Below are 13,081 nucleotides of genomic sequence, written 5' to 3'. Positions count from 1 at the left end.
TCCGCTATTTTTTGATCAATTATAAGATGCTATATTTAAAACCACATATTAGTGGATATTTAAATAATAATCAATTCCCTTTTCCCATAATTTTAGAGTTGATTGTAATTATTTTTTAATTTTTTTAATTTTTTTTTTTTTTAAATTTTAAAAACTATAATTTTTTTTTTTTTTTCTTTACAAATAAATAACTTTACATTTGTATACATATATTTTTTTGTCTCAATAACTTTCAAAAAAAAAAAAAAAATGGATAGTCTATATATTTTCATTTTTTTCTTTTTAATTATCATTTTTTGTTTCTATATTTTATATAAAAATAAAATTAATAAAAATAATAATAATAATAAAAATGATAATAATATTAATAATTTTAACTATATTAATAATAATAATAATAATTATAATAATAATAATAATTTTAATTATAATAATAATTTTAATAATAATAATAATTTTAATGATATTTATAATAATAACAATAACAATAACAATAATTATAATCATTTTAATTATAATGATAATAATAATAATAACTTAAATAATAATAATTTTAATAATTATAATAATTTTAATAATAATAATACTTTAAATAATTATAATAAATATTATAGAAATAATAAATTTAATGATAATAATTATTATAATGAAAATAATAATATAATTTATAATAACAATGATAATAATAATTTATAATTATAATGAAAATAATAATATCAATAATTTTAATAACAATATTATTAATAATAATAATAATAATAATAATTATAATAATAATCCAAAAAAGGTGTAAATTATTTGCCATCTCTTTTTTTTAAAGATACACCTTCAGAAACTCAAGAAAGAACTACCCCAAACATTAATCCTTCGAATATTGCCTCCAATGATAGTAATAATAATACTAATAATAACAATATTAATCATAATACTAGTAACCAATCATTAGAGTCAGATACATTAGTATTAGAAATTCTAAGAAGGGATAAAGAACAAACAGAAAGGGAGAAAGCAAATAAAGCTCTCAGAAAAGAAGTATTAGATTTTGAAAGAGAAATCAGAGAATCTGAACGTTCAGAAAGACAAATAAGAGAAAGACAAGAAAGAGAACGTTTAGAAATTTTAGAAAGAGAAAGAATAATAAGAGAGCAACAAGAATGGGAACGTACCCAATATTTATTAAGAATTGAAAGAGAGCATCAAGAAAGGGTACGTCAAGAAACATTAGAGAGAGAAAGAATGGAAAGAGAGAGAATTGAAAGGGAGAGAATAGAAAGAGAAAGAATAGAAAGGGAAAGAGTTGCAAGAGAGCAACAAGAAAGGGAACGTGCCCAAACTTTATTAAGAGAAAGGGTACGTAGGGAAGCATTAGAATTAGAAAGATCACAAAGAGTTGCAAGAGAGCAACAACAATTGTATTTGGAAGAAGCCCGTGAATATCATCGTTACCTTAATTCATTAAATGAAAGATTAGATGTATTACTTCAACAAAGGGCAAATAGAAAAAATTCAGAAAGAGAACAAAGAAACAGAGAACGTGCCCAAGAACCACAAACACAAGAAGAAATTCAAAGGGTACGTAGACAACAATTTGAAACTTTAAGATTGCAACAGGAAAGATTACAACAAATTAGATTGCAACAAGAAAGTCAACCACAACAAATGGAACAAGATGAAAACGAAAACATCTGCACAGTTTGCTATAATCAGGTAGAGGCCATTAATAGTGCATCAATTGATTGTGTACATAAATTTTGCTTTGCATGCATTACTCAATGGTATTCTCGTACTAGATCCTGTCCAACTTGCAGACGACCAATTTCAAATATTAGAGTAAGTTATTCATACATTCATATTTATAATTTATTAATAAAACATATATTAATTTAATTTATTATTTAATTGTAGAGAGATAATCAAAATGAGGGATTAACATATGATGCTATGAACATAGATTAATAATATAAATAACACTTTAAACAGAATGGATGTCCAATAACATTTCGATTACAATATTCCAATCCATGGGGAAAATATAGACTCTTTGGTTAATCGTCATCAATTAGCTGGCCACCAATTAGATGATTTTAACCTCGGTCAATAATACTCTATCCATATGGAATAATAACGAAATCAAACAATATTATATCAGAAAACAACATCATTGGACAAACATTACAATTCATTGCATTATCCTCAACTCTTCAAAAAAAGGTTAAAGAAGTTCCATAGGTTTCATGTACTAGTTCTCTTTTGGTAACTATTAAGTTAATATTTACATTAATAATATTAAATTTTAATATAAAAAAACTAATATTTAATTTTAATTCCAACATAGTTTTATTATAATCCTTTTTCTTCCATTATAACCATGTTCTATACTAAACATCAATATATATGCGCTTTCATTCCCTAAGGTAACTATAATGTTAATATTTAAATAATTATTATATTTGAATATAAAATTAACCAATATTTTATTCGTTTTTAGTTTAAATCTTTCTCATACACATCAAAATGATCAATATTTAATTCATTCTCATTCAATACGTTTTTAGGTTGAGTCTTTCTCTTTCATATCGAAAAGTTCAAAATTTAATTCTTTCTCAAATCAACACGTTGCCTTATTTATGTATTAGTATAATCAAAGTAAATATAATGATAAAATTTACATAATTATAAAATATAAAAGAAACTAATATTTATTTCATATTTAGATTAATTCTCTCTCTCTCTCTTTCAGTCACATATAGCTTAATTATAATATTTCTCTTTCAGTATAATCACGTTCTTTATTTAATGCCAACATTGGGGTATTTGTATTTATAAGGTAACTATAATGTTATTATTTGCATAATTATTGTTAAATTTGAATATAAAAGAAACTAATATTTAATTTTAATACATTTTTAGCTTAATTTTAATTCTTTCTTGTTCAGTTTCAACATTTTATTTATTTCAAATCATTAATTATACATTGGGGGTATAGTTTATTCTTTTCAATTGTGTTTTTTTTCAAATCATTCATATGAAACATTGGGGTTCTTTTTCAGTATGAACACATTTTAAAGTCACATTTCAAATATTGGGGTTCTGTTTATTTTATGTAAATATTACTATTTTATTATTTTTAAATAGATTTATATTAATCATTAAAAATCATCTTTTCACCTTTTATTTAAAATCACATTTATTATAATTTTTCAATAGTATAACCCAATTTTAATCTACACATTACTACATTTTTAATTTTTCGGTAAAATAAAAAATAATTAAAAAAACCCAAAAGTAATCAGTCTTCAGCCACTCTCAGTAATTAGTAGCCATGAAGCTCAAAAGTATGCTCAAAGTAGAGGTCCATCATTGTTTGGGTTTTCTAATATTCACTTAGTCAAAAAGAAACTATTATCTACGCTTTATTATATATAACTCTGTGAAAAAGGAAAAACAGATACATTATCAGACTTAGAGCCATAAACAGTTTTTATACTTTATTATAAAAAAATTCTTATTAAAACGGATAATACCGATGTTACAGAGTTACTTCTATATGTTCTGTAAATAAACATCTAAATATTAGATTCAAATTAAAAATTCAAAAAAAAAATTAATAAAGATAAATTTAATTATTTTTTTATTGGGTGTTTTAAATAAAAAAATAAAATTATAAATACATAAATATATAAAATTATTTAGAATTATTTTATTTAAAATATTATTTGTAATGTTTATTTTAAAAATTAGCTTAAATAAAACTGGTGTGAAAAATAACTGACGATTTAAATCCAAAAGAAAATAAAAATTTAAAACCTGAATGAAATAAAGAAATCATATGAAAATAAGTTGGTGATATTTTGGTGTTACCCAAAATGAAAATACTCGCTGCACCATTTGTAATTTATTCACCTACACTTTGTCAATCCAATTGAAGTTATTAAACCTGCTACTGATTGTCCACCCACCGATTGTATTTGCAGTTGTTAAAACTGCAACAGAATTTGCAATCGAAATTAAAACAAATGTATTTGAAGTTGTTAATCCACCAACTGATTGGCCTAGTGAATTTAATAATGTTAAACCTAAAGTATTTGCAGTTGTAAAACCACCTACACTTTGTCCAGTTACTATTGTATTTGCAGTTAATCCTGTTATTGATTGACCAGTTGCAATTGAATCAGCTGTTAATCCAGTTGTTGCTTGTTGTAATCCAAGCTATTGAGTTTGTAATAGTTAATCCGCCAATTGATTGACATGTGAATCTAATGATGTTAATCCAATTAAAGTTGTTACACCTGCTACTGTTTGACCAGCGAAAGTTGAAGTTTTTATTACCCTTATCTAAATCTAATTGTTTTCTTTTACTATTGAATGATAATTTACCAGATTGACTATAGTTGATTCTGCTTAACCAACGACGTTCAAACATTTTGGTTAATTTGCTTCTATGCTTCCATTCACCAGATACGACCACAAATGTATAAAGTGGTAAAAACTTCCAACTTCAATTACGTAGAGTACTGATTGCACCTGGTCTATAAGGAACATTGTTTTTTAAAACTACTGTCATTTAACGGATTCATATCGATTTGTATATTTGGTGCAGCACATGCACAGTCCCAGAAACTAAGAGCATTATATTGTTTAAGTAATTCGGTAATTGCAATTATCTTCTAAAATACCAGAAACATTTGAAGCGGCTGAAAATGAACCAATAATTAGCGTATATAATAATATTATTTGAATTTTAACATTGTAATTTTATAATAATCTTTAATAACTGAAATAGTTCCCTTTTTCCATGAATATCCACTAATATTTGGTTTTAAATATACCATCTTATAATTGATCAAAAAAATAGGGATATAATTTAAAACATATGTTAAAGCAGCTAAAAAACCTAAAGATTCCTTCTTAAACCTAAAAGCTTCCCAATATATAAAGAATATTTAAATGAATACGAAATTGAAAATTCTATAATAATAATAATATTTTGGTTTCTCTCTTCTGAACTATGCTGTTGTTGTTGTTGAGTATTAATAGTATCTAATGTTTTGAAATGAGTTATAAAAACAAAACAGATTTTTATGTTCTCGAAATATGGAGCTGCTTTGGTGATTGTTGAAAAAGTAATCTATTATTCCAGTTGATTGAATACTTTCTATATGATCATTTACATATTGTACATTAGAAATAATTTTATTTATATTTATGATTTTTTCTTTATAAAACAACCTCTATATAATAATTAAAATATTTATTCTTATGTAAATCGAATAATTATTAATTTAAATTCAGTTGTATACATCATAGAATCATAAAAAATAAATTAATAAATTTTTTTTTTTTTTTTAAAAATCATTTTTTAAAATGAAAAAGTTTTTTTAATGTTTTGGATATCATTTAAAAGAAAATTAAATAAAAAATCGAAATCAAATAAAAAAAATGATCAATGATCAGTATAAAAAAAAGATATAAGCTAAATTATTATTTTATAATTATTTTTTTTAATTTTTTCTTTTTATTATAAAAAAATTAGAATTTTAAAAACAGTTCTTTCTAGTTTATAAAAATTTTTTTTGTATTTATTTTTTGTATTTTAATTTTTTTAATTTTTAAATTTCATTATTTTTATTTTTTTTCTTTATTAATATATCTGCATACAAATAATTTACTATAAAAATCAATACAACATTTAATTTTAATATATTTATTTAACAATCATATAAAAATATAAAATGTTTTATATAAAAAGAGGACTACAATATTTTGTAAATATAATTACAACCATCAATAACAATATCAATAACAATAACAATAACAATAACGATGGTTCATTCGGTAACAATACCCACCCACAACAATCTACACCAGTCAACTATAATTTTGATGGTGATATTGATCAACAAACCCAACAACAACAACCACATCAACAATATACAACAAACCCAAACCCACACCCACAACACGCTCCAACAACCAACCACAATTCTGATGATGAAAAGGATCAAAAAAACCAACAACAACAACAACAACACCAAAATCAACATCAACAACAACAACAACAACAAAAGGTAATAGCTATGGACACAAAGGAAGAAATTGAAAGAAGAATAATGCTAAAGGTCCATGAGGCTTGGAATGAATTTAATGAATTAGCTGAAAAAAGAAACAAAACTGATTATAATGGTCCAACTCTTTTATTGACAAATTACAGCGAAAGTGAACAAATGAAAAAACTTAAAAGAGAAAAAGATGAAAAGAGACCAAAAGAAAATAGAAATAAAAGAAAAGAAAGGGATAAAAACAGAGATAGAAGAGATGAAAAAATTAAACACAAAAAAAAGAAAATCAAAATTTCACCAAATGATTCGATGATGGATGAAGAAAGAGAAAGAGATAAAAAACTATCACAAAATAAAACTTCACCACCCGCTCTTTCAATATATAGACCTGGAGATCCAATTGATACAGATGAAAAATTCTTGGCCACAGTAGAGAAAAATATGAAGCTCTTTGAATATCCCGAAAAAAACCAATCCAATGACGATGATATATACTACGTAGAAAAAATTCTTTCAATGCGTATACGTAGAGGTATAAAAGAATATTTAATCAAATGGGAGGGATATGATGTTAAAGAGGCAACCTGGGAGGCCGAAAGTGATTGTTTTTGTACAGATTTGATAGAAGAATATGAAGTAAGCCAAGGATCAAAAAAATAAAAAGAAAAAAGACAATTGAATATATTATAGAATACAGTTTCATAAATGTTATATAAAAAACTCAAACAAATTAATGGACTATTCACAACTTTGATTAACTTGTAAAGAAGATCCAATCAGCAAAATTCATATCAATTGCAAGTTCGTTTAAAAATTCAAAAACAACTTTTTCTGGTCAATCAGTAGCAGGTGTAGCTACTTTAATTGGATGTTAATTCACATGCCAATCAAATGGTGGATTAACTATTACAAATTCAATAGCTTGGATTACAACAAGCAAAACAACTGGATTAACAGCAAATGGTCAATCAATAACATAATTAACAACTGCAAATACTTTAGGTTTAACATTATTAAATTCACTAGGCCAATCAGTTGGTTGATTAACAACTTCAAATTCAATAGCTGACATAACAACAAGTAAAACAATTGGATTAACTACTGCAAGCTCAATTGAAACAGGTCAGTTAATAACTGGTTTAAAACTTCATATACAATTGGAAGTGGCGAATCAGTAGCAGGATTAACAACTTCAAATACATTTGGTTTAATTTACTATAAAAATCAATTCAACATTTAATTTTAATAATAAATTTATTTTATAATCATATTTAAATATAAAATGTTTTATATAAGAAGAGGACTACAGTATTTTGTAAATATAATTACAACCATCAATAACAATATCAATAACAATAACAATAACAATAACAATAACAATAACAATAACAATAACGATGGTTTATTCGGTAATAACACCTACCAACAATCTACACCAGTCCACTATAATTTTGATGGTGATATTGATCAACAAGCCCAACAACAACAACAATATACACCAGACCCAAACCCAAACCTAAACCCACTCCCACACCCACAACACGCTCCAACAACCAACCACAATTCTGATGATGAAAAGGATCAAAAAAACCAACAACAACAACAACAACACCAAAATCAACATCAACAACAACAACAACAAAAGGTAATAGCTATGGACACAAAAGAAGAAATTGAAAAAAGAGTAATGCTAAAGGTCCATGAGGCTTGGAATGAATTTAATGAAATAGCTGAAAAAAGAAACAAAACAGATTACAATGGTCCAACTCTTTTATTGACAAATTACAGCGAAAGTGAACAAATGAAAAAACTTAAAAGAGAAAAAGATGAAAAGAGACCAAAAGAAAATAGAAATAAAAGAAAAGAAAGGGATAGAAACAGAGAAAGAAGAGATGAAAAAATTAAACGTAAAAAAAAGAAAATTAAAATTTCACCAAATGATGATTCGATGATGGATGAAGAAAGAGAAAGAGATAAATCACAAAATAAAACTTCAGTATCACCACCCGCTCTTTCAATATATCGACCAGGAGATCCAATTGATACAGATGAAGACTTCTTGGCCATAGTAAAGAAAAATATGAAACTCTTTGAATATCCCGAAAAAAACCAATCCAATGACGATATATATTACGTAGAAAAAATTCTTTCCATGCGTATACGTGGTGGTATAAAAGAATATTTAATCAAATGGGAGGGATATGATGTTAAAGAGGCAACCTGGGAGGCCGAAAGTGATTGTTTTTGTACAGATTTAATAGAAGAATATGAAGCAAGCCAAGAATCAAAAAAATAAAAAAAAATAAGACAATTGAATATATTATAGAATAAATTATAGAATACAGTTTCATAAATGTTATATAAAGAACTCAAACCAATTAATGGACCATTCAAGTAAAAAACCACCACTTAGATTATCTTGTAAAAAAGATCCAATCATAATTAAACCAATAGTAAATAATTATAACTAAATTAATTATTTATGAATTTAATAAAATGGCCATTTATTAAATCAATATAAATAATAATTTAAAGTTTTAAAAATTATTTTAAATAAACAATATTTTATTTGATTATAATAAAGAAAAATAAAATATTTCTTAAATAAAATTATTTTTTTATTTATTTTTATATTTTTAATGTTATAGAATTTTAATTATAATATATAACTAATTTATTTATTTAATTTTGTTAAATGTTAATTATTGAAAAAAAATAAATTAATCTTTATTAATTTTTTTTTGAATTTTTAATTTGAATCTATTATTTTGATGTTCATCTACAGAACAAATAGAAGTAACTCTGTAACATAGGTATTATCTGTTTTAGTAAGAATTTTTTTATAATAAAGTATAAAAACTGTTTATGACTCTAAGTTTGATAATATATCTGTTCTTCCTGAGTTACATATAATAAAGCTTTGAAACTTGAATGATTTGTTGTTGTTTATTAGATTGATATAAAAACAAACTGTTGGGCAAGCCTCTACATGGTTTCTTTAGTACACATTCTAAGTCATTGAGGCACACTTGTCTAAATTTATTTGACTTTGCTAATTTAATTGCTATTTCTGATTGAATGTGTGAACAAATAGACTTCACCTAAAACATAAGAACTGACAATTATCAAAACTGTATACCAAATATTAATTGAATTATAGAGTATATCTAAAGATGAAAACAAGTTTGATTTTGAATTCGATTGTAATTGAGGTCAATTAAAAATATCTACAAAATTTGTCCATCAGCTTTTCATAATGAAAAAGAATTAAAATACTTGACACTTGAAGCATTGGGAATTGTCATCTTTAAAGATTGAATTTGAAAAAGTAGTCTGATACTTTATTTGATGGAATGCCTTCAATAATACCAAATGATATATTTATTGGTCCTAACCTACAAGATCTTTTGCACAACCCTTTCTACTTGATTTTGATTCGATATTTATACCAAATTATATTTTGAATTGCAATTGATTTCTAAAATCCCTTTTTAATGATGATCGCTTATTACCGAAAATATTAAGAGTTGTAATCTCGTATTCAGTTTTTAATGGAACCATACCAGAACAAAAATGGCTTTAAGTGGTAAAATTTAAAGAACCCAAAACTGATGCTTCTATTATGATTTGAGAAAGGCCAATTGAAGTCTATGAGATGATGTACTTGAGTTTTAGGGCGGAAATAATAGTTTATTGTTGGCTAAGTGAAAATTGGCAAACCCAAACAATGATGGACCTCTACTTTGAGCATACTTTTGAGCTTCATTGGCTACTGATTGCTTTTAGGTATTATAGTTTTTTTGATTATTAAATGATACTAAAAAATTAAAAATGTGGTAATGTGTAGTTTAAAATTGGGTTATACTACTGAAAAATCATATTAAATGTGATTATTTAATAAATAAAAGCTAAAAGGATGATTTTTAATGATTAATATTAATAAATTTAAAAATAAAAATAAAATAGTAAAGCTTACATATAATAATCAGAACCCCAATGTTTGAAATGTGACTTTAAAATGTGTTCATACTGAAAAAGAACCCCAATGTTTCATGAACGATTTAAAAAAAACACAATTGAAAAGAATAAGCCATACCCCCAATGTATGATAAATGATTTGAAATAAATAAAATGTTGAAACTTAACAAGAAAGATTTAAAATTAGCCATGCAACGGAATTTGCACCCGACATAAAACCAATCGATACACCAGTTGAAGTTAATCCACCAACACTTTGATTGTGTTTGAACTTGCAGTAGTTAATCCCGTTGTTTTTTGAAAATGACGACTTCAATTATGAAACTTGAACCTCTAACAGATACTTAATTCTTTTAGGGTCATATTTTAAAATTATATTATATTTAAATTGATAAACTAAAACCATGGAGATGTTTCACAAACTTGAACAATATTTAAGAAAGTTGAAGTTCATTACCCTTATCTTAACTATTTGGGTTCTATCACTATTGCTCGAGCCAAGGCAAATATTGCACTTTTTGAATTTTAAACGAACTTGAATTTTGCTGGTTTACCAGAGATTGAAAGAATTTGAGTTTCTGCGACATTGTGACTTTTTATGATTATTATTTCAGTACTGTTACATTATTAAAATTATTTATGTGTGTATGTTGTGCATTGAAAGAATTTATTCAATAATTTATTCAATTGTATTATTTATTTTTATTTTTTGATTCTTGGCTTTCTTCAAATTCTTCAATCAAATCTGTACAAAAACAATCACTTTCGGCCTCCCAGGTTGCCTCTTTAACATCATATCCCTCCCATTTGATAAGATATTCTTTAATACCTCCACGAATACGTTTTGAAAGAATCTTCTCTACGTAATATATATCATTGTCATTTGATTCTTTTTTTTCGGGAAATTCAAAGAGTTTCTTATTTTTCTCTACTAAAGCCAAGAATTTTTCATCTGTATCAATTGGATCTCCTGGTCTATATATGGAAAGGGCGGGTGGGGATACTGAAGTTTTATTTTGTGATAGTTTTTCACTTGACGATTTTGTTTTATAAATTAGTTCAAGTTGGTCCTTATCTGTTGGAGGAGGTGTGCTTGAAAGGTTAAAGTGGTGTTGTTGTTGTTGGTGTTGTTGATGTTGTGGTTGGTGTTGTGGTTGTTGATATTGTTGGTGTTGTTGGTGTTGTTGGTGTTGTTGGTATTGTTTTTTCTGTTGGACAACCTGATTAGCATAGTTTTCGTCTTCAATGACTTGGTAGTCGTCTGAATCCCAACTTGTTTCATCGTCGATGTTTATGAATAAACTTAAACAAAAACCGATGATACCAACAAATAATGATGAATACAATATAAATTCAAATGAAAAAATATCCATTTTTTTTTTTGCAAAAATCAACTATTATTAATAAAGAAAAAATACAAAAGATATAAAAAAAAAAACTATATACAAAACAAAAAATATAAATATATATAAATTATATACAAAAAATATATACAAAACAAAAATATAAATATATATAAATTATTTACAAAAAAAAAAAAAAAAGGAATATGTACAAGTGAAAAAAAAATAATGACTGTTATTAAATATAATTGATTGTAAAAAAATGAAGCTGATGGATTAAAAACTATATGTATGTGGTAAGAAACTATAATTTTTAATAAAAAAAAAAAAAAAATTTTAATAAGCTATTTTTTAAAATTGAAAAAAAATAAAAAATTTTTAAAACAATAAAAAAATAAAAAAAAATAAAATTAAATACTTTAACAATAAATAATATATATTAAAAAAATTAACTTTATTCAAAGGATTCATAAAATAAACAAATAAATAAAAAATAGTTTAAAAGACAAATATATAAATTTATTTCTTTACAAAAAAGTATTTGATAATTAATTAAAATGATTTTTTTACTAAATGTACAAGTAATGATTTTCTAGGATTTTATTAAAACTAATTTATGTTCATTTAATCTGAACTGAAATCGGTACTGGTAGAGTCATATAAGGACCAAATAACCCTGTATGTATTGGACCGCTATTAACTGTGACCTGCTACTGATTCATGTGGTCTTAATTTTATAAAAAGGTCTAAAAAACTTTTAAAAATCTTGTCAATAATACCTTTATTTTGCTATTTTCTTGGTTATTTTTAATTGCTTTACCAAAATGAACAAAAATTGAGACAGAAGCTTCGGTTTGTATAATATTTGCTTGTTCCGGATTTGAAATGGAATATGTATAGTTGCGTTAGTGGACAGTAACAATAGGCTACTCTTGATTTTTGACCCAAACTTCATAATAACTTTAATTTATATATATATTTAAATTACATTATTATATTATAATATTATTATTATAATATGAACATACATATTACTCATTACAATGATATATAAAAAAGGATATGTTAAAATTTTTATTTGAAAAAAATAAATAAAAAATTTTTTTTTAAAAAACCTCATTATTTTTTAATTAAAAAAATTTATTAACCTCCATTGTTTAATTTAACATAGATATTTCAAACACAACTAATAAAAATGGAAATAGTGATTCAATTAAAAAATTTAGTGATGTGTTTTAATTTTAATTATTTTATAATTTTTTTAATTTTTTTTTTTTAAATTTTAAAAACTATAATTTTTTTTTTTTTTCTTTTTTTTTTTTTTTCTTTACAAATAAATAACTTTACATTTGTATAGATGATTTTTTTGTCTCAATAGCTTTCAAAAAAAAAAAATAATGGATAATTTATATATTTTAATTTTTATCTTTTTAATTATAATTTTTTGTTTCTATATTTTATATAAAAATAAAATTAATAATAATAATAATAATAATAATAATAATAATAATAATAATAATAATAATAATAATAATAATAATAATAATAATAATAATAATAATAATTATAATAATAATAATATTATTTTTTATAATAATAATAATTTTAATAATGATAATAATAATAATATAATTATCACCTATATTATATTTTTATAATAATAATAATCATTATAATTATAATAATATTTTAATAATAATA

The 13,081-nt window shown here is 23.9% G+C and overlaps 7 protein-coding genes across 7 annotated transcripts in view; 4 read left to right on the top strand and 3 right to left on the bottom strand.

Moving 5' to 3' along the window:
• Positions 1 to 787: 787 nt before the first annotated feature.
• Positions 788 to 1,956, top strand: DICPUDRAFT_78619 (uncharacterized protein; the record flags this gene model as incomplete). Its single annotated transcript, XM_003287731.1, has 2 exons — positions 788 to 1,830; positions 1,906 to 1,956. Coding segments are annotated over 2 exons (1,092 nt in total), but the record flags the coding sequence as incomplete, so codon positions are not given.
• A 799-nt stretch (positions 1,957 to 2,755) lies between these two features.
• Positions 2,756 to 4,423, bottom strand: DICPUDRAFT_151924 (uncharacterized protein; the record flags this gene model as incomplete). The annotated part of the gene is made up of 3 exons (XM_003287714.1): positions 2,756 to 2,831; positions 3,908 to 4,193; positions 4,330 to 4,423. The coding sequence occupies 3 exons, from the start codon at positions 4,421 to 4,423 to the stop codon at positions 2,756 to 2,758; spliced, it is 456 nt and encodes a 151-aa protein (XP_003287762.1).
• A 106-nt stretch (positions 4,424 to 4,529) lies between these two features.
• On the bottom strand, positions 4,530 to 4,832 carry DICPUDRAFT_151923 (uncharacterized protein; the record flags this gene model as incomplete). The annotated part of the gene is made up of 2 exons (XM_003287713.1): positions 4,530 to 4,667; positions 4,776 to 4,832. The coding sequence occupies 2 exons, from the start codon at positions 4,830 to 4,832 to the stop codon at positions 4,530 to 4,532; spliced, it is 195 nt and encodes a 64-aa protein (XP_003287761.1).
• Positions 4,833 to 6,539: 1,707 nt separating this feature from the next.
• On the top strand, positions 6,540 to 6,704 carry DICPUDRAFT_24132 (uncharacterized protein; the record flags this gene model as incomplete). The annotated part of the gene is made up of 1 exon (XM_003287730.1): positions 6,540 to 6,704. A coding segment is annotated over one exon (165 nt), but the record flags the coding sequence as incomplete, so codon positions are not given.
• Positions 6,705 to 7,341: 637 nt separating this feature from the next.
• Positions 7,342 to 8,355, top strand: DICPUDRAFT_78617 (uncharacterized protein; the record flags this gene model as incomplete). Its single annotated transcript, XM_003287729.1, has 1 exon — positions 7,342 to 8,355. One exon carries the CDS (start codon positions 7,342 to 7,344, stop codon positions 8,353 to 8,355), a length of 1,014 nt encoding a protein of 337 aa, XP_003287777.1.
• Positions 8,356 to 10,729: 2,374 nt separating this feature from the next.
• On the bottom strand, positions 10,730 to 10,906 carry DICPUDRAFT_32968 (uncharacterized protein; the record flags this gene model as incomplete). Its single annotated transcript, XM_003287712.1, has 1 exon — positions 10,730 to 10,906. A coding segment is annotated over one exon (177 nt), but the record flags the coding sequence as incomplete, so codon positions are not given.
• Positions 10,907 to 12,575: 1,669 nt separating this feature from the next.
• DICPUDRAFT_78615 (uncharacterized protein) overlaps positions 12,576 to 13,081 on the top strand; it is a gene marked incomplete at both ends in the record, with an annotated part of 1,404 nt that continues 898 nt past the window's right edge. The window contains one exon of the mRNA XM_003287728.1: positions 12,576 to 12,612. Within this exon, the coding sequence (XP_003287776.1) occupies positions 12,576 to 12,612 (37 nt within the window). The remainder of the gene's footprint in view (positions 12,613 to 13,081) is intronic.

Source organism: Dictyostelium purpureum (assembly GCF_000190715.1).
Source record: "Dictyostelium purpureum unplaced genomic scaffold DICPUscaffold_110, whole genome shotgun sequence".
Classification (NCBI taxonomy): Eukaryota; Evosea; class Eumycetozoa; order Dictyosteliales; family Dictyosteliaceae; genus Dictyostelium; species Dictyostelium purpureum.
The sequence above is the reverse complement of the archived record's forward strand: the minus strand, read 5'-3'. Positions and strand labels throughout refer to the sequence as shown.